General features: G+C 49.4%; 2 protein-coding genes across 14 annotated transcripts in view; one reads left to right on the top strand and one right to left on the bottom strand.

Annotated features, from left to right (window-relative positions):
- ATAT1 (alpha tubulin acetyltransferase 1) overlaps positions 1-2,543 on the bottom strand; it is a 95,617-nt gene extending 93,074 nt beyond the window's left edge. For 6 of the 12 annotated variants that reach the window (XM_068109723.2, XM_068109717.2, XM_068109719.2 and 3 more), the window contains exon 1: positions 2,305-2,541. In XM_068109723.2, coding sequence (XP_067965824.2) covers positions 2,305-2,378 — 74 coding nt within the window. In that variant the 5' untranslated portion in view covers positions 2,379-2,541. Of the gene's footprint in view, positions 1-2,304 lie in introns of all 12 variants that reach the window. The other 6 variants (XM_078774844.1, XM_078774847.1, XM_078774845.1 and 3 more) reach the window with 6 other exon arrangements.
- Positions 2,544-3,130: 587 nt separating this feature from the next.
- GNL1 (G protein nucleolar 1 (putative)) overlaps positions 3,131-19,219 on the top strand; it is a 109,404-nt gene continuing 93,315 nt past the window's right edge. The window contains exon 1 of one of the 2 annotated variants that reach the window (XM_078774836.1): positions 3,131-3,353. The gene's annotated coding sequence lies outside the window, so the exon portion shown is untranslated. Of the gene's footprint in view, positions 3,354-3,505; positions 3,582-19,219 lie in introns of those variants that run through there. The other variant, XM_078774838.1, reaches the window with a different exon arrangement.

The following is a 19,219-nucleotide window of genomic DNA, read 5'->3' as shown; positions in this document are numbered from 1 at the left end:
TGTCATGATCACACAGCTCGTTATCACACAGCTCGTTATCACACAGCTCATGCCATGATCATACACCTCGTTATCATACAGCTCGTTATCACACAGCTCGTTATCACAGCTCATGCCATGATCACACAGCTCGTTATCACACAGCTCATGCCATGATCATACAGCTCGTTATCATACAGCTCGTTATCACACAGCTCGTTATCACACAGCTCATGCCATGATCATACACCTCGTTATCACACAGCTCATGCCATGATCATACAGCTCATTATCACACAGCTCATGTTATGATCACACAGCTCGTTATCACACAGCTCATGTCATTATCACACAGCTCGTTATCACACAGCTCATGTCATTATCACACAGCTCGTTATCACACAGCTCGTGTTATGATCATACAGCTTGTTACCACACAGCTCATGTTATGATCACACAGCTCGTTATCACACAGCTCATGTCATGATCACACAGCTCGTTATCACACAGCTCATGTCATGATCACACAGCTCGTTATCACACAGCTCATGTCATGATCACACAGCTCGTTATCACACAGCTCATGTCATGATCACACAGCTCGTTATCACACAGCTCATGTCATTATCACACAGCTCGTTATCACACAGCTCATGTCATGATCACACAGCTCATGTCATTATCACACAGCTCGTTATCACACAGCTCGTGTTATGATCATACAGCTTGTTATCACACAGCTCATGTTATGATCACACAGCTCGTTATCACACAGCTCATGTCATGATCACACAGCTCGTTATCACACAGCTCATGTCATGATCACACAGCTCGTTATCACACAGCTCATGTCATGATCACACAGCTCGTTATCTCACAGCTCATGTCATTATCACACAGCTCGTTATCTCACAGCCAATGTCATGATCACACAGCTCGTTATCACACAGCTCATGTCATGATCACACAGCTCGTTATCTCACAGCTCATGTCATTATCACACAGCTCGTTATCTCACAGCCAATGTCATGATCACACAGCTCGATATCACACAGCTCATGTCATGATCACACAGCTCGTTATCTCACAGCTCATGTCATGATCACACAGCTCGATATCACACAGCTCATGTCATGATCACACAGCTCGATATCACACACCTCGTTATCACACAGCTCATGCCATGATCATACCGCTCATTATCACACAGCTCATGTCATGATCACACAGCTCATGTTATGATCATACAGCTTGTTACCACACAGCTCATGTTATGATCATACAGCTTGTTACCACACAGCTCATGTTATGATCACACAGCTCATGTCATTATCACACAGCTCGTTATCACACAGCTCATGTCATGATCACACAGCTCATGTCATTATCACACAGCTCATGTTATGATCATACAGCGTGTTACCACACAGCTCATGTTATGATCACACAGCTCGTTATCACACAGCTCATGTCATGATCACACAGCTCATGTCATTATCACACAGCTCATGTCATGATCACACAGCTCGTTATCACACAGCTCATGTCATGATCACACAGCTCGTTATCTCACAGCTCATGTCATTATCACACAGCTCGTTATCTCACAGCTCATGTCATGATCACACAGCTCGATATCACACAGCTCATGTCATGATCACACAGCTCGTTATCTCACAGCTCATGTCATGATCACACAGCTCGTTATCACACAGCTCATGCCATGATCACACAGCTCGTTATCACACAGCTCATGTCATGATCACACAGCTCATGCCATGATCACACAGCTCGTTATCACACAGCTCATGTCATGATCACACAGCTCATGTCATGATCACACAGCTCGTTATCACACAGCTCATGTCATGATCACACAGCTCGTTATCACACAGCTCATGTCATGATCACACAGCTCGTTATCACACAGCTCATGCCATGATCACACAGCTCAGGTCATGATCACACAGCTCGTTATCACACAGCTCAGGTCATGATCACACAGCTCATCACACAGGAAAGTCGAGCATCACTCGGTAGAGCGCAGATCTCTGCTCGACTCATCAGTTTACGTTTTGTATCCCAATAATAGGCCGGATCTGGATTCGGACCTGAACCAAAATCGAATCATTTCATCCTTGTCGCACATCCATCCATCCATCCATCCATCCATCCTCTCCACCAAATTTGGTCCAAATCCGTCCACAACCTTTTTGAGATATCCTGTTCACAGACAGACAGAGAGAGGTGAAAACATAACCTCAATTCACCTTCGGTGGCGTTTGTAATTAACATAAATAAATAAATAAATACCCGGCAACCCACCCGGGTCGTCCAAATGCGGTGAGTGGGCTGAACACATTTTCCAGCACATAGTTAACCTTAAATGGAAATTCCATATCATGGGGTACACGAAAGCGAGGAGAGGGAAGGTGGAAGAGTATCAGGAACGATTACACAGTAAACCGAAGAGCCGTCAAAAAACCTGCACCATCAGCGGCCCCACGTAACTCTTAAACTGGAGCTCATCCGTTTGGTTTATGCTGCCGAGAAATGTACTGTGTAAAACCCCCCCGCCGCTCATACGCGATGGATCGTTCCAGCAATTAGCCAATCGCATCGCTCAATGCACTCCATTGTGCGCTGTGATTGGCTAATCGTGGTTTAAAGGCGTCAACGTTAATTGTATGTTTAACGTCAACAACCGAGGCACACGAAGTCACGAAGGTTCGCCTGTAAAAGGCCGTCCTGGTGTTTGATCAATGCGTCGCTGGCCGTGCCTCGGATGGACGTTAAGCGGGACGTCTCATCCGCCGTTGGTGGACATGAACGATCCCATGATGTCCTTCGTGAAGAGTAGGCGAGCTATCTCCGGCACTCTGGCCAAATTTCTGTTGCTCTGTAAAACGTACAGGGGCACTGCATCAGGTGCACAGCAAAAGTTGCTACCCGTGCCGCATACGAAAGGAGACCCGCCTTTAAAACAAACAAAAGCATCAATAGATAATAAGAAAGGAAATACATCAAATGAATCATGCAGGTAGTCGGTAGGGAAGCGCGAGAATTAATTAAATAAAAGGGGATATCTGAGGCGAGCGCTGTTCATGAAGCGCGGGCGAAGGGCTGTACCATTCGATGAGGCGTCAAGGGGGGGGGGGGGGAGAAGGAGGAGTGCGGTGTATGTATATACTGAATACATTATGTCTATTAAATAATCATTTTTCAACACACGACTGACACGAGCCGAGTGGATTTTTCTCCTGAGGAGTTGCGGGTTTCCTCAGGATTGGCGGGCTGTGAGACTCCAGCCCTGGATTTGAAGTGTTAAACCCTCGGTTGTTGCTGTCGGTGGATCGACTGCGGAGTGAGCAAGTGTGAGTACGGTCGGGTGGTCGCGTAGTGAAAGACCCCACACACATGAGGGAGCCTGAGTACCTGCGCAGCTTCTTTATCCATCGAGTTGTTACAATCTTTAATAGCCGGAGTTCATTTCGCGCGTAAATGGGCGTTTTATTTACCGGGAATTGAGGGTTTCATCAGTGACTTGGTTGCTTGGACGTCCATGAGTGCGCGACTTGCCAGATGACGATCTTTAGCATGTGGTAACGCACCTGTACAGTGTGTTAGTGTGTTGCGATGTAGCGTGTACAGTGAGGTACAGTGTGGTGCGACACAGCGTGTACAGTGCGTTGCGATGCTGTGTGTACAGAGCGGTACAGTGCGTTGTGATGCAGCGTGTACAGAGCGGTACAGTGCGTTGTGATGCAGCGTGTACAGAGCGGTACAGTGTGTTGTGATGCAGCGTGTACAGAGCGGTACAGTGTGTTGTGATGCAGCGTGTACAGAGCGGTACAGTGTGTTGTGATGCAGCGTGTACAGAGCGGTACAGTGCGTTGTGATGCAGCGTGTACAGAGCGGTACAGTGTGTTGTGATGCAGCGTGTACAGAGCGGTACAGGGCGTTGTGATGCAGCGTGTACAGAGCGGTACAGTGTGTTGTGATGCAGCGTGTACAGAGCGGTACAGTGCGTTGTGATGCAGCGTGTACAGTGCGTTGTGATGCAGCGTGTACAGAGTGGGACAGTGCATTGTGATGCAGCGTGTACAGAGTGGGACAGTGCATTGTGATGCAGCGTGTACAGAGTGGGACAGTGCATTGTGATGCAGCGTGTACAGAGTGGGACAGTGCATTGTGATGCAGCGTGTACAGAGTGGGACAGTGCATTGTGATGCAGCGTGTACAGAGTGGGACAGTGCATTGTGATGCAGCGTGTACAGAGTGGGACAGTGCATGGTGATGCAGCGTGTACAGAGTGGGACAGTGCATTGTGATGCAGCGTGTACAGAGTGGGACAGTGCATTGTGATGCAGCGTGTACAGAGTGGGACAGTGCATTGTGATGCAGCGTGTACAGAGTGGGACAGTGCATTGTGATGCAGCGTGTACAGAGTGGGACAGTGCATTGTGATGCAGCGTGCACGGAGTGGGACAGTGCGTTGTGATGCAGCGTGCACGGAGTGGGACAGTGCGTTGTGATGCAGCGTGCACGGAGTGGGACAGTGCGTTGTGATGCAGCGTGCACAGAGTGGGACAGTGCGTTGTGATGCAGCGTGCACAGAGTGGGACAGTGCGTTGTGATGCAGCGTGCACAGAGTGGGACAGTGCGTTGTGATGCAGCGTGCACAGAGTGGGACAGTGCGTTGTGATGCAGCGTGCACAGAGTGGGACAGTGCGTTGTGATGCAGCGTGCACAGAGTGGGACAGTGCGTTGTGATGCAGCGTGCACAGAGTGGGACAGTGCGTTGTGATGCAGCGTGCACGGAGCGGGACAGTGCGTTGTGATGCAGCGTGCACAGAGCGGGACAGTGCGTTGTGATGCAGCGTGCACAGAGCGGGACAGTGCGTTGTGATGCAGCGTGCACAGAGCGGGACAGTGCGTTGTGATGCAGCGTGCACAGAGCGGTACAGTGCGTTTTGATGCAGCGTGCACAGAGCGGTGCAGTGCGTTGTGATGCAGCGTGTACAGTGTGGTGCGGCGTGATGTGGTGCAGCGTGTACAGTGCATTGTGATGCAGCATGTACAGTGTGTTGTGATACAGCGTGTACAGAGCGGTGCGGCACGTTGTGGTGCAGCGTGTTCAGTGTTTTGTGATGCAGCATGTACAGTATGGTAGTGTGTTGTGATACAGTATGGTACAGTGTGCTGTGGTGCAACATTTACAGTGCGTTGCGATGTAGCGTGTACAGTACAGCTGTTAATGTGTTATCATTAAATGGGTCTTAACTAGCGGCACCACAATGTTGGGCCTAGTAATCATGTTTTTATGCTTCCTCAAAGTCTCCGGAGGCATTATGTTTTCGGGTTGCCCGTCCTTCCGTCCATCCGTACGGGCTAAACCTAGTTTTTCTCAGCAACCACATGTCCGATTCAGACAAAACTTTCAGGGTAGGAGTGACACCCATGCAGAATGTTTGTATGATAATTGTGACGTCATAGGTTACGTGGTTTGGCAGCCATTTTGGAGAGAAAAACGAACCTTATCCGATGAACACGAAACTTCACAAACGTGATCCCCTACCCATACATATACAGAGTGATGGCATCTACCCGTTGTGGGACTGTGCGGAGGCATATTGGCAATATAGTCAAAATGTCTAGTTTTTTTTTTTTTTTTTTTTTTTTTTTTTTTGTATACAAGATCGAGGCTCGTGAAAGAGCTAACATTAATCACACAAAAAGACAAACCGACACACAAAACACAAAAAACAAGGGGAGCGGTAGACAAGATGGGGAGAGAGGGGGAAGGACACAAAAGAGAGGGGGAAGGACACAAACACAACATTTGAGAGCAGGGACATCGGGAGGACTTGGGGGGAGGTGGGAGAGGATTAAAACATATGAACACTGCAAGGACTCTGGGGTGAATTACCGGGGGTAGAAAAGATCAAGGTTTTCGATGGGGGAAGATAAGAGATGGTGGTGAACAGCTGTTTTAAAGACCTGGAGGGAGGAGTGGGATTGAAGGGAGTGGGGGAGTTTGTTCCAGAGGCGGGAGAAAAGGGGAATGAAAGAGTGAAGGTGAGCAGAGAGCCTAGACTTTGGCAGTTTAACCAGAAGAGGGTTGCAGGCAGATCTTGTGCGACCTGAAGGAATATTGGGGGGACAGAGCACAGAGAGAGCTGGGGGAGCAAGGCCGGAGAGGAGTCGGTAGAAGACAGAAAGACCACCAACCTGCCTGCGGTGAGTGAGTGAAAGGCCCTCGGCGTTGACTACATCGCAGGAGATTCCAATGATTCTGAAAGCTTTGGCCTCAACAGCGTGAAGCCGAGCAAGGTGTGAGGCAGGAGCACCAGCCCAGAGGGGGGAACAGTATTCCATTGAGCTGCGGATGAAAGCCTTGTATGTGGTGAGGAGCTCAGGTGTGCCAAGGAAGGACTTCGCACGACGGAGGATGCCCAGTCGGCGACTGGCTTTGGAGGCCAGCTTGGAAATGTGGTTTTCCCAAGAAAGATCATGGCAGATAGTGAGACCCAAAAGCTTGAGCGACAGAACTTCTTGGAGAGGATTGTTGAGAAAGTAGATGGGAGGGTTGTCCAGTCGGTCCTTTCGGAGAGACATTGTAAGAGTGTGAGATTTGTCAGGATTGAAAGACATGTTCCACTTGTTTGACCAGTCTGTGATTTTGTCCAGGTCTGCAGAGAGTGAGGAGGCTGCAGACTGCCGATCTGAGGGATGAGGAATGGAGCGACAGAGAGTAGAGTCGTCAGCAAAGAGATAGAGAGGATTTTCAAGAGAGTCAGAGAGATCATTGATGAAGACCAGAAAAAGCACAGGGCCCAGAACACTACCTTGGGGAACTCCAGCCTGAACAGGAAGAGGAGATGAGAGAAACCCATTCAGGGCCACACGTTGACTACGACCAGAGAGGAAGTCCGCCAGCCATGCGTGGAGATTTCCATGGATACCAAAGGAGGAGAGTTTGGAGAGCAGAGCAGGGTGCCAGACCGTATCGAAGGCACGTGAAATGTCAAGGGAGACAGCTCTAATTTCCTGTTTGGCGTTGAGGACCTCCATCCATTGTTGAGAAAGCAGAAGCAGCATGTCCAGAGTAGAGTGACCAGGTCTGAAACCAAATTGATGATCAGAGATCAAGCCATTGGAGAAGAGGAAAGATTTAATATCTGAAGCAATGATGGATTCCATGACTTTGCTGATAATTGGGAGAAGGCTGATTGGTCTGTAGTTGCTGGGATCTGTTTTTGCACCTTTTTTGTGCATGTTTTTAACGGCAATTAAATTTTGCCGTAGTTAATCATGTTTTTGCCAGCTATGAGGGTCGGGTGTGTTTATTGTGTTCCCAATGCTGTATGTACTATGTTGATGCAGAATGCTTGTCACGTTTGCTCGGAAATCTTTCCACCACTAAATGCAGCATTTTCATGCATTTTAGCATTATAGTATACAGTACAGCCATCGGTCTAGTCGCTCACCTTGGACAATGACGACCAGCCCGTGACTACCTTGGCAAAGCCTGGTGTTGACCTAACAGTTAAGATGGTTGGCTTAAGATCTTAGGGTCTTGAGTTTGACCACCAGTTGTGTTAACGCTACAGCATACAGTGACATTCTAGACGATTGTGTGCTTCCAACTTTGTGGCAACAGTTTGGGGAAGGCCCTTTCCTGTTTCAGCATGACAATGTCCCCGTGCACAAAGCGAGGTCCATACAGAAATGGTTTGTCGAGATCGGTGTGGAAGAACTTGACTGGCCTGCACAGAGCCCTGACCTCGACCCCATCGAACACCTTCGGGATGAATTGGAACGCTGACTGTGAGCCAGGCCTAATCGCCCAACATCATTGCCTGACCTCACTAATGCTCTTGTGGCTGAATGGAAGCAAATCCCTGCAGCAATGTTCTAACATCTAGTGGAAAGCCTTCCTGGCAGAGCGGAGGCTGTTACAGCAGCAAAGGAGGGACCAACTCCATATTAATGCCCATGATTTTGGAATGAGATGTTCGACGAGCACATACGGGTGTGATGTTCGGGTGTCTACATACTTTTGGCCATGTAGTGTTCGTACATACAGACAGGCATACAGACATACATATAGGTAGACATACAGACAGAGACATACAGACAGACGTACATACATACATACATACAGCTGACAATTTTTATTTCTTAGATGAGAAGAAGAAAGATAACATTATTTATCGATATTGAATTGTTTACATTTTATTTAATTGCCGTTGTTGATTAACGGTCTCTGTTCACCTTCACACAGATGAAGCTGAACTTGTACCACATGGACTGTTACCATGTGCGTACTGTGTACGTAGTCCTTGATCACGCAACTTGGTTATGATACAGCCATTTTGCATCATGATCATCATTGTGATCATCATGATTATCATCATATCCAGCCCTCCAGTTTTCCTCACACAAGATTCCAGAAACGTCAATCCAAACGTCGATCAGAAATTCCAAGTTATTTCTGATATTTGATTTGACATCCTGGTTTCACATCCAAATAAATCTATGTGCATTAAGCACTTACCAAGTACACTTTGTGAGCCCTCCACCTGGTGTTGGCTGGTGTTGCCTGGTGTTGGCTTAGCGGTTAGGGTGCCGGCTTGGGATCCTAGGATCCTGGGTTCGAATTCCGGTCGATCGCTGAATTAACACGGGGGGTTGACTCAGCCTGTCATCCTTCCGAGGTCGGCAAATTGAGTACCAGCTTGCTGGGATGAATGATCCCGGTGTGTACCCCGATTTAGAATAGGTACACCGTATCCCTGCGCATCGTAAGAGGCGACTAAGGGTTGGCGCCAGGAAGGGCATCCGGCCATAAAAACATTGCCTCAAACAGGGAACCATGATTGTCATGGGGCCTGCAAGGCTAACCCCTGCTCTAGCGGGGAAAATGGCCTTAAAATGATCATTCATTCATTCATTCATTCATTCATTCAAGTACACTTTGTGAAAGATAGGTGGAATGGGGTTTGGGGCTCTAAGAATAGCCTAGTGGTGTGTCCACTTACCTCTGAGCTACCTAGCTTGGAGTCCAATCTCAATCCAGCTATAAATTGCCCACCTGGTGTGGTTACCTGCAGGATGATTTGTTTTATAATGGGTGTGTCTTTCCTTGGATGGACGATAAATTGTCTCATCTGATTGCATTTAAAGTGGTGGACGTTAAAGATTTCACGGTGTCTTGTGTGAAGAAGAAGCAAGGTTTTCCTGACACCTTGGCCAAATTCCCAAATCCCGGTATCATCGGTGGAGTATCTCGCATCGGAGTGGCGACTTGTCCAGGATTTGTCTGCTTGCCAAAGATCTGCGTGGGAAGCTCTGTAAAGAGTATGGTGCATTGATGAATAAGGGTGTTTGCTAACTGCATTGACATGGCTGTTCGGAAGTGCATAATGGTGAATATCCATGGTGATTGCCATGCAAACATCTTGGTCACCGACACAGGCGACACATTCACGTGCACATAGAATGGAAAACGAGTCTTTTTTTAAGGGTTTTGTGTTGGCGGAAAAATACGGAGAAAATTTGTAAATGTTGATAAAAGTCACCTTGATTTGTACATGGACTCAGGGTCACCTTGCTTTGTACATGGACTCAGGGTCACCTTGCTTTGTACATGGACTCAGGGTCACCTTGCTTTGTACATGGACTCAGGGTCACCTTGCTTTGTACATGGACTCAGGGTCACCTTGCTTTGCACATGGACTCAGGGTCACCTTGCTTTGTACATGGACTCAGGGTCACCTTGCTTTGTACATGGACTCAGGGTCACCTTGCTTTGTACATGGACTCAGGGTCACCTTGCTTTGTACATGGACTCAGGTTCACCTTGCTTTGTACCTGGACTCAGGGTCACCTTGCTTTGTACCTGGACTCAGGGTCACCTTGCTTTGTACCTAGACTCAGGGTCACCTTGCTTTGTACATGGACTGGGGGTCACCTTGCTTTGTTCATGGACTCGTATCTGAAATGTGATTTCACATTTTACTCCGCACTGTGGTTTGCATACCTGTCAGCATTTGTTTGAGACAATTTTGTTGCACTTCCACATCTCTCACACTCACCAGTGAAGTTAAAGCACTCTTTGTACGGGTACATTTTTCCTCTTTCCCTTCCCCCCCCCCCAAAACGGAGGGGCCTGTCAATACCCCCCCCCTCTACCCCCAAACTATATATATATATAGATATCTATCGATACATTACCAACATAATTGCCTTCGCCGATTTTGAGAATACTTTTGTGCATAAGGCAATTTTTCCAAAAATAAAAATCGCGTTTTTTGGATCGAAAATTAGTTTGATCGTCATGAAATTTTCTGGAGATGTTGGGTATAGTTAGGTAATAGTGAAGAATTTTATTTTTGCAAACAACGATCGAAGGCAATTATGTTAGTAACGTATCGATATATATATATTGTTACGGATACGGGGGACAGCTCTCCCGTTAGCAAGGGGTGATTAGCCCCTTGTCCTGTTAAGCTGGCCGTCTCCCCGGTCCTGGTACTTGTAACGCTCTCCCGCGGGATGGAACGGATCAGGGTTATGGGTCCAGGGTTTATCCCGAATACCTTTATCCGTCCCTCCGCAGAACAAGGAGACAAGTACCGCTCGAACCCCGGTTTTAGATGGACTAGTTGCCGAGAGGTTTTAGCAACCCGAAGTTCGAGCCATTAACAGTACTAAACCCGATCCTAAACATTGGCCAAATCGTGCCACAGGTATTCAATGATGGAAACCTCTAAAGCGACCGAAAGAGCATGAAGAAGTAGAAGACAAAGTAGGGAATAACAGGATTTATTATTATTTACACACAACTATAGGAAGAAAAGCAATCAAAGTAATATACAAGGAAATGGAAGAATCAGAAGACACAGTGCAATTTTATTAACTTATCTATGAACAGTCTTACTTATAACCCCAAGACAACATGAAAGACGGACAAACGGGCACACTTACACGGGGGAAATGGCCGATTGGATTGAACGCCAGCAGGACGGGGCACGGTCCCAGGGAGGTCGCTTCGAGAAGGTGTCAGGGCCGGTGGCGTGATGCTGGTTTCTCTCGCGTTGATTCCGCAGTCAGCAGGGCCCAAGACGACACGAGGTGGTTCAAGCTCCAGCGCAAGGGGGCAGCACGTTGAGGCAGTCCGCACACGTAACCATTCGTGTCCGCTTCTGTCCTATAAAACCCCGCGCTTGCCCTTTTATGACGTGCTTTTGGGATCAACCCGCGTGCGTTGGATCCGCCCCTCGGTGAGCTCGCCTCAGCCTTGATTGGTGCGAGGGCTCACCGATCCCGCCCCTCTTGATGAGGCGTTGGCAAAGCCACGCCTTGTTCCTCGCGCTTGGCTGACTCCTCCCCCCCCCGATGACGAGGTGGAGACACGCCTTTCTTCTCCGAGGTTACCTCATGCGTAATGGAGTCAAATGCAGCAAAGTGGACGGGGGATGAAATGCAGCAAAGTGGACGGGGGGATGAAATGCAGCAAAGTGGCTAAAGGAGTCAAAATGCAGCAAAGTGGCTAAACCTGGCACTTTGAAGATGCCCATGTCGGAGGGATCTATCTTATTTAATTCGGTGCAACGTAATGAACTAGTGGAGCACAGAACCTTCAACTACATTTACTAAGGACATAACTAATGAGGGAAATCATAGATTTGCTACGTGTGTGCGATGGCCTAACTACAGACGACCTTTGATCTTTGACACTACAATTGGAGGGTGATATTTACAGGGAATATTTACAGCATACAAAAGGGGAAAATCTACACCAAATTACACACACGATTCCCATATCCCCAACACTGCACCCTCCTTCCTTACGGGACGTCCCGGCCCGAAAATTTTACCTTTAATGTGACACGCAGGTGTAATTCCCTCTACAATTAACCTGACCCTGAGTGCGACAATTTTAAAACACGAATAAATATGTCCCACTAATTGCGTTGCACCCTGCCTAACAGTTTCACACCCACAGCTAACCGAATTGCGGAATTGTTTTCAAAACTAAACATTTACGGTGGGGGAGCATTATTTACATTGGTATTACTTGACTATTTACAAAACGCAACCCAGGACCTGTGATTTTTCTTTTGGGGAGACAAAAAGAAATTCCTGTTGGGAGGGAGGAGACAGCACGCATTGCATCGACGCACCAGTACCAATGCACCAATCACCAAAAGCACCCTTCGGTGCAACAGTCACCAGTTCATAATAAGCACACATAAAAAAACAACTGGTGGTGGTCTTCCTCTTTTCTGCTGGGCCGATGTTCTTCCTGATGTTTTCTTGCTTCATGCGGCCTATTTGGACATAATCAACAGCACAGAACATGTCCATTTTTATTTAGCGCCACAGGGGCCAACTATGGGTGGTCCACCTGTGTGGCATAGGTGCCACCTTACCGAGGTCCGCAAGCAAGACCCTGGGCCATCGTGGCCGGCTCCAGCAGAGGTGCCAGGCCCCGAAACGTGGGGTCCATACAGTGGTGCTTGGCCGCAAGACGGCGGTCCATAAGTGGTGCGTCAATGCAATGCATGCCGGTTGCGGGAGTTCTGGCTCACCATGGGGGACCCCCGCACGCTCCCCTCCGCGCCCAGAGAGCACAGTCCTCGGGTGGGAGACAGGGGAACAGAAGACAGGCGAGTGAGGGGTAAGGTCACAAGGGTACACATCAAACAAGGCAATGCAAGGCGAGGTGCGTTTGGAGACGGAGCGGAGAAAAGCTCGTCCCTACCGTACGTCGCCCACTCTACCCTTGCCCTTACCCCATATTTACAACAATCTACACATTTACAAATTCGTCACTAATGTCTCGTCTTCCCTATATTTCCCCTATACCAAATTCGTCTTCACTCCCACTAATCCAAAATTTGCCATCACCAATTCATCATCAATCCTCATAAGGAGGGAGAGATGGAACAACAGCACAATGTCACACGCACGTCATGATGCATCTCACAATCCAAAACATTTGCACAAAAATAACAAAACATGGCATGGTGCGGAGTAGCGTCATCTCCCCAGGTGAGTGGATGTCGATGGTGCGAGGAGATTCTTAATCCTAACTATCCTCTAAATGACTTTAATACACTTTACACTACCCGGGGTCTTTCCCTGCCAAACCATTGGCCATCTTACACTCTATGCGGTTTTAAGAACCAAATTCCCATTGACCAAACTGTGGTGCTTCCTCAATTTGGGGTCTCACTCCCCCGATTCAACTCCCTGTGCCCTTGCACAATTTCAGGACTGTGTCGTGTGGCTCTCCCAGCAGGTCTACCCACCTGCACACCTCCACCACTGTAGTTGCCTCCGAGCTTACCTGCTCCTTACCCTAACCTATCTACCTGGGGAAGGCCCTCTGGCGCTCTCCCCACTCGGTGCCCTCTCTGGCACTGGGCTACCCGGGTCCGTCCTCCGGATCCTCGGGCCCCATCCACAACAACTCTACCGGCTCCCAGAGCCCACCTGCGGCCTCACCTGGCCGACATCCTCACAGTGGTGGAGTGCCCATTCAACTACACATACTAACAGGCCACACGCCCAGCCATTTCCACGTCACTAATGCACCCATCCAAACTCCATTCTTCCACATGCACCACAGATGCCAATATCCAGCCACAATTTACCTGTACCCTCTACCTAACTCTTAAACTACCCTTCCCGGGTATTCATGATGGGGGTCCACTTTTCCCCCATTCACACCTTCGCACCATCCACTCCACTCCACAGTTTCCACCATACTCACTCCACGACCATCCATTCCATACTCCATATATTCCATACCATTTATTTCATACAACCATTCTCCATACACCTGTAGTTGCACACCTGTGCAATCACTCCTACTGGTGCTTCCTGCACCCTCCTTCCTCCCTGGACCATTTGGTCAACACAACACTCAATCACTAGTACTCACTCATACACTGCTCCATACACTTCCGATCCTTAAAACCATTGCCCCAGGCACCCAGATTTCCCCACGCTCACACACACATCCTTCCCGAGCATTGCCCCGCAATTCCTCATTTCACCGATATCAATACTCACTCACACGGCATCATCTAATCTACCTGGTGCCCTGCTAAAACTCGCGCTTCCCAGTCGCCCCTTACATTATTGCGCTCCCTCGTCATTAGCATCCAACTACCCTCTCTATGTCCCCAACTACCTGTCCAAATGTCGCTACTTAACCTTACCGTTACCTATGGTCATCTTCTCTAGATCCCTACACATTATATCCTAACCCTCCCGGGCTAGTTTTCACTGCCAAACCCCATAAACCTATTGCTCCTTTGCCCCCACTGTGAGGGATGGCAGAGTTGCCATCCCACCACATCGGGCATCTCTCACTACCAATTTTGCTCACCAAATTCCAGCCAATCAAAAATTTTCCAATCACTGCCAATCCTTCTACCAATCCTTTGCCAATCATCAAATTTTGCTTTTCAAATTCACTATTTTCAATTTCGGATCCAAAACACTATCATCATTACAGTCCGCTATATCTGAGCCTCGGTGCATCGTTACATCATTAAAACTCGGCTTCGCAAAGCCGAGCAATGAATTCGGGTGGTTTGGTCGCCTGCAGGTTGAATCCGTCCGGCATTCGGTTCAGGGGAGGCGGTTTGGTCGGGCCGAGATTCCACGCACCATCTCGGCACGGCACCTTGCGGTCCCGGGCCCGATGGCTCGATCTCGCCCGGTCGGAACCCCGCCCCCGCTAGGGGGCACCGTTCCGCTTCCTTGTACTCGCCCTTGAACCGGACCGGTCACCTTGCCCGACAAGGCCCGGACTCGACCGTGCAGGGCGGGGCCAAGCCCGAATCGGCAACGACGCTTCGAAGAGAAGCGACGCAACACCGACCCGCGCCGGGCCTCGCATCCAGCAAAGCGCACCGCGCCCTGAGTGCTCGCCTCGGCTATCCGTCGCCCTAACTGCTAACCCGGTCAACGTCGACGCCTTACTCGCATGCCCACACCACTCGTTCCGTTTGTTGCTCATACATCCCGCACACTCCGTCCATTCCACCTCCGCACTCCCTGTTACACACCACACCTCTCCCACACACTCGCCGTTCGCACACTCCCTTAACACACCTCGCGCACCGTCTTGCGCACTCTCCCTCGGTACGTACTCCGTACCACTCACCATGGGCGTGCACTCTTGCATCCACCCACTCACGCGCTCCGATGGGCTCTCCCACACCCGTGCCACAACCAACTCAGGGGTGCTTTCTCGCACACCCTCACCGTTCATCCCATACGTGCATCCTCGCACCCGCTCCTCCACCAACTCACTCTCCGGGTCACTCTCACCCTCGCACGTACACTCCGTCGTGCATTCCCGCTCGCACTCGGGTTCACACTCGCGCTTTGTAACACGCTCATTCCCCGATGCACACTTTTTTTCCACAAGCGTGCCATTTCCACTCACAGGGGACCCTTCACCAATGCCCGGATGCTTTCTCGATCCCAAGCGCGCGAAAATTCATTTGTCGTCAAACATCCTCCTGCAAAATCTCCCCGCACAATACACAGCACGACTCACCTGGGGGATTCTCTTCTCCACGCGCACCTGCAAATCTTTATAAGGATTAGCAAGTACGGCATCAGGATGTGAACTTAGACTTTGTGCACAATCCATTCCTCCCTGCCGCAAGTGCTTTTCTAAGCCCCCGGTCTCTCCAATTTCAATTCCCAGCACTTTTTCTTTATTCACCTCGACGACCGCTGGCTTTAATAAAATTCCCTCTACCTCAGCGGTCGCCGGCTGCCCCATACCCGGGTCGCGATCTCTATACCAGTCATTTTACCCGCGCTTTTCTCCGCTTCGCTCAACCAGGGCTCCTCGACCCGCTTTACCTTGTCGTGCACCCTCGGGACCCTCTCGCCCGAGCTGCGGCCAATGTCTTCCCGTATGCTTTTCATCGTGGCGTTTATTTGCTCCTCAAATCCATCCGGGTTGTACCTTGCCTCGTGCCTCATTTTTTCCATCTCTATCCCCCGGGTAGCCATCATTGCATCCAATCCCTTACTGTCCCCCATCAGAGAGGCACCGAAATGCATCATCAAAAGGCCCCAGTCCATTGGCACTGCGGGTCTGGCTATCGCCATCACGTACGGGAGGTCGCCATTTCGTGTGCCTGTAACCCCCATGACCGCACGCACCTTCTTTGCTCTCCTCTTCCACTATTCCCACTTCTTCCCTGGGGTCCTGGGTCGACTCTACCCCCCCTTCTAACTCTACCCCCACCGGCACCCGATCGCCTTGAGCATCCATGGCACGATTTTTTAATTTGGGATATTCTAAAATTTCGGGCGCTCTTAATTTTGACCAAATTCTTTGATGTTATATAAAAAATTTGGTTCGGGCCTCAAATCTCACCCCCAGACACCAATTGTTATGGCCAATAGTACAATTGGTGTCCAAAATTTGGGCTAAATAAATTTAGTCCCAGGTTCGAATCCCAACTCCTGACTACCAATTGTTACGGATACGGGGGACGGCTCTCCCGTTAGCAAGGGGTGATTAGCCCCTTGTCCTGTTATGCTGGCCATCTCCCCGATCCTGGTACTTGTAATGCTCTCCCGCGGGATGGAACGGATCAGTGTTATGGGTCCAGGGTTTATCCCGAATACCTTTATCCGTCCCTCCGCAGAACAAGGAGACAAGTACCGCTCGAACCCCGGTTTTAGATGGACGAGTTGCCGAGCGGTTTTAGCAACCCGAAGTTCGAGCCATTAACAGTACTAAACCCGATCCTAAACGTTGGCCAAATCGTGCCACAGGTATTCAATGATGGAAACCTCTAACGTGACCGAAAGAGCATGAAGAAGTAGAAGACAAAGTAGGGAATAACAGGATTTATTATTATTTACACACAACTAAAGGAAGAAAAGCAATCAAAGTAATATACAAGGAAATGGAAGAATCAGAAGACACAGTGCAATTATTAACTTATCTATGAACAGTCTTACTTATAACCCCAAGACAACATGAAAGACGGACAAACGGGCACACTTACACGGGGGAAATGGCCGATTGGATTGAACGCCAGCAGGACGGGGCACGGTCCCAGGGAGGTCGCTTCGAGAAGGTGTCAGGGCCGGTGGCGTGATGCTGGTTTCTCTTGCGTTGATTCCGCAGTCAGCAGGGCCCAAGACGACACGAGGCGGCGCAAGCTCCAGCGCAAGGGGGCAGCACGTTGAGGCAGTCCGCGCACGTAACCATTCGTGTCTGCTTCTGTCCTATAAAACCCCGCACTTGCCCTTTTATGACGTGCATTTGGGATCAACCCGCGTGCGTTGGATCCGCCCCTCGGTGAGCTAGCCTCAGCCTTGATTGGTGCGAGGGCTCACCGATCCCGCCCCTCTTGATGAGGCGCTGGCAAAGCCACACCTTGTTCCTCGCGCTTGGCTGACTCCTCCCCCCCCCCCCCCCCCCCCCGATGATGAGGTGGAGACACGCCTTTCTTCTCCGAGGTTACCTCGTGCGTAATGGAGTCAAATGCAGCAAAGTGGACGGGGGATGAAATGCAGCAAAGTGGACGGGGGGATGAAATGCAGCAAAGTGGCTAAACCTGGCACTTTGAAGATGCCCATGTCGGAGGGATCTATCTTTTTTAATTCGGTGCAACGTAATGAACTAGTGGAGCACAGAACCTTCAACTACATTTACTAAGGACATAACTAATGAGGGAAATCATATATTTGCTACGTGTGTGCGATGGCCTAACTACAGACGACCTTTGATCTTTGACACTACAATTGGTGGGTGATATTTACAGCATACAAAAGGGGAAAATTTACACCAAATTACACACACGATTCCCATATCCCCAACAATATATATATATATATATATATCTATATATATATATATATATATATATATATATATATATATATATATATATATATTGTTGCGGATATGGCATTTGGCCTCCATATCCGCTTGTAAATATTCCCCTATTTCCCCAATACTCCCCAACTATCCCCAATCCCCCATTCCCTAGTCCCATTGCCTGGAAATAACACTCTGTAGAACCGACCTTCCCCTTTTTCCCCCATTAAATGTCGTGCCCAGGTTCACCGCATCTCACGTAGACAACTATAGGACATCTTGCTAGTTATTCTTAGTCTATGTCAGTTAAGGACTCGTTTCCATTAATTCTGACTCTTCGTTGCACCAGAATGTGATCGTATGGCACCAGTAGTGAGTTTAGGACCTCCCCATACCTCCTCCCATCTTCCCCACAACAACTACAACAACAACTACAACAACTACAACAACAGAGGGACGCGGCGTGCGGGGAGTGTGCGTCCTCACATCGGCTTGGTTAGCCGCCATTGACCATGCGCTCCGACGGGGTTACCACGAAGGGGCTCACTGTCAGCTCCTCGTCAAGGGCGGAGCCCGGTAACCCCCCCGCACCCAATAAGAAGGGCGGACCCCCCCCCGCACCCAATAAGAAGGGCGGACCGATTCCATCTGGGGCGGAGCTAACTAGCCGAGGGCGTGTCACTCCCCGCCGGATATGCGCAGCCACTTACCGGACGTGAGGTCAGATGCGCCCCGAGCTTGAAGAAGAGACAAGTCGCGACCTCCGAGCGCTGAGCGACCTCCCCGCATCTTTGGACCGGACCGGGTCGATTCTGTCCCTGAGCCAAGAGTGCACCTTGAGCCATCGACTACCCGCTTTCCTTGCCATCAATCCCCGTGTGAGTCAGTTTTGTCCTGTTTATCTGTCGTCTGTCGGGGCTATTATAAGACCGTAATTAAGTGCCTATCTTACTATGCTGTCTCTCTCATCCCTGTAATCTGACCTTCCGCAATATTATAACCTCCTCCGGAGGTCTTGAGAACTGAACCCTTGGTGTCGTGTCATTTTAACCCAGCCGTTGTGTCCTTTTCCTCAATTGATTTAGCGTAGCGCGACTCGGCAAACGTTCGAGTATAATCGGGTAAACGTGCAGACGCGGTCATACCAAACCGCTCGGTAAACCAACATCCACAACCGCGTCTGTAACAATTGGTGTCAGGAGTGTCGGATTCGGACCTGGGACTAAATTTATTAGGCCCAAATTTTGGAACACCAATTGTACCACTAGGGTAACAATTGGTGTTGGGAGGTAGAATTCGATCCGGAGCGCGTTTCCCGCGCTCGAAATTATAACGGCGAAATTTGATTTTGTTTTA

The sequence above is a fragment of the Myxine glutinosa genome, chromosome 3 (genome assembly GCF_964187855.1).
Source record: "Myxine glutinosa chromosome 3, kmMyxGlut1.1, whole genome shotgun sequence".
Classification (NCBI taxonomy): domain Eukaryota; kingdom Metazoa; phylum Chordata; class Myxini; order Myxiniformes; family Myxinidae; genus Myxine; species Myxine glutinosa.
This window is presented reverse-complemented; position numbering and strand designations above follow the sequence as displayed.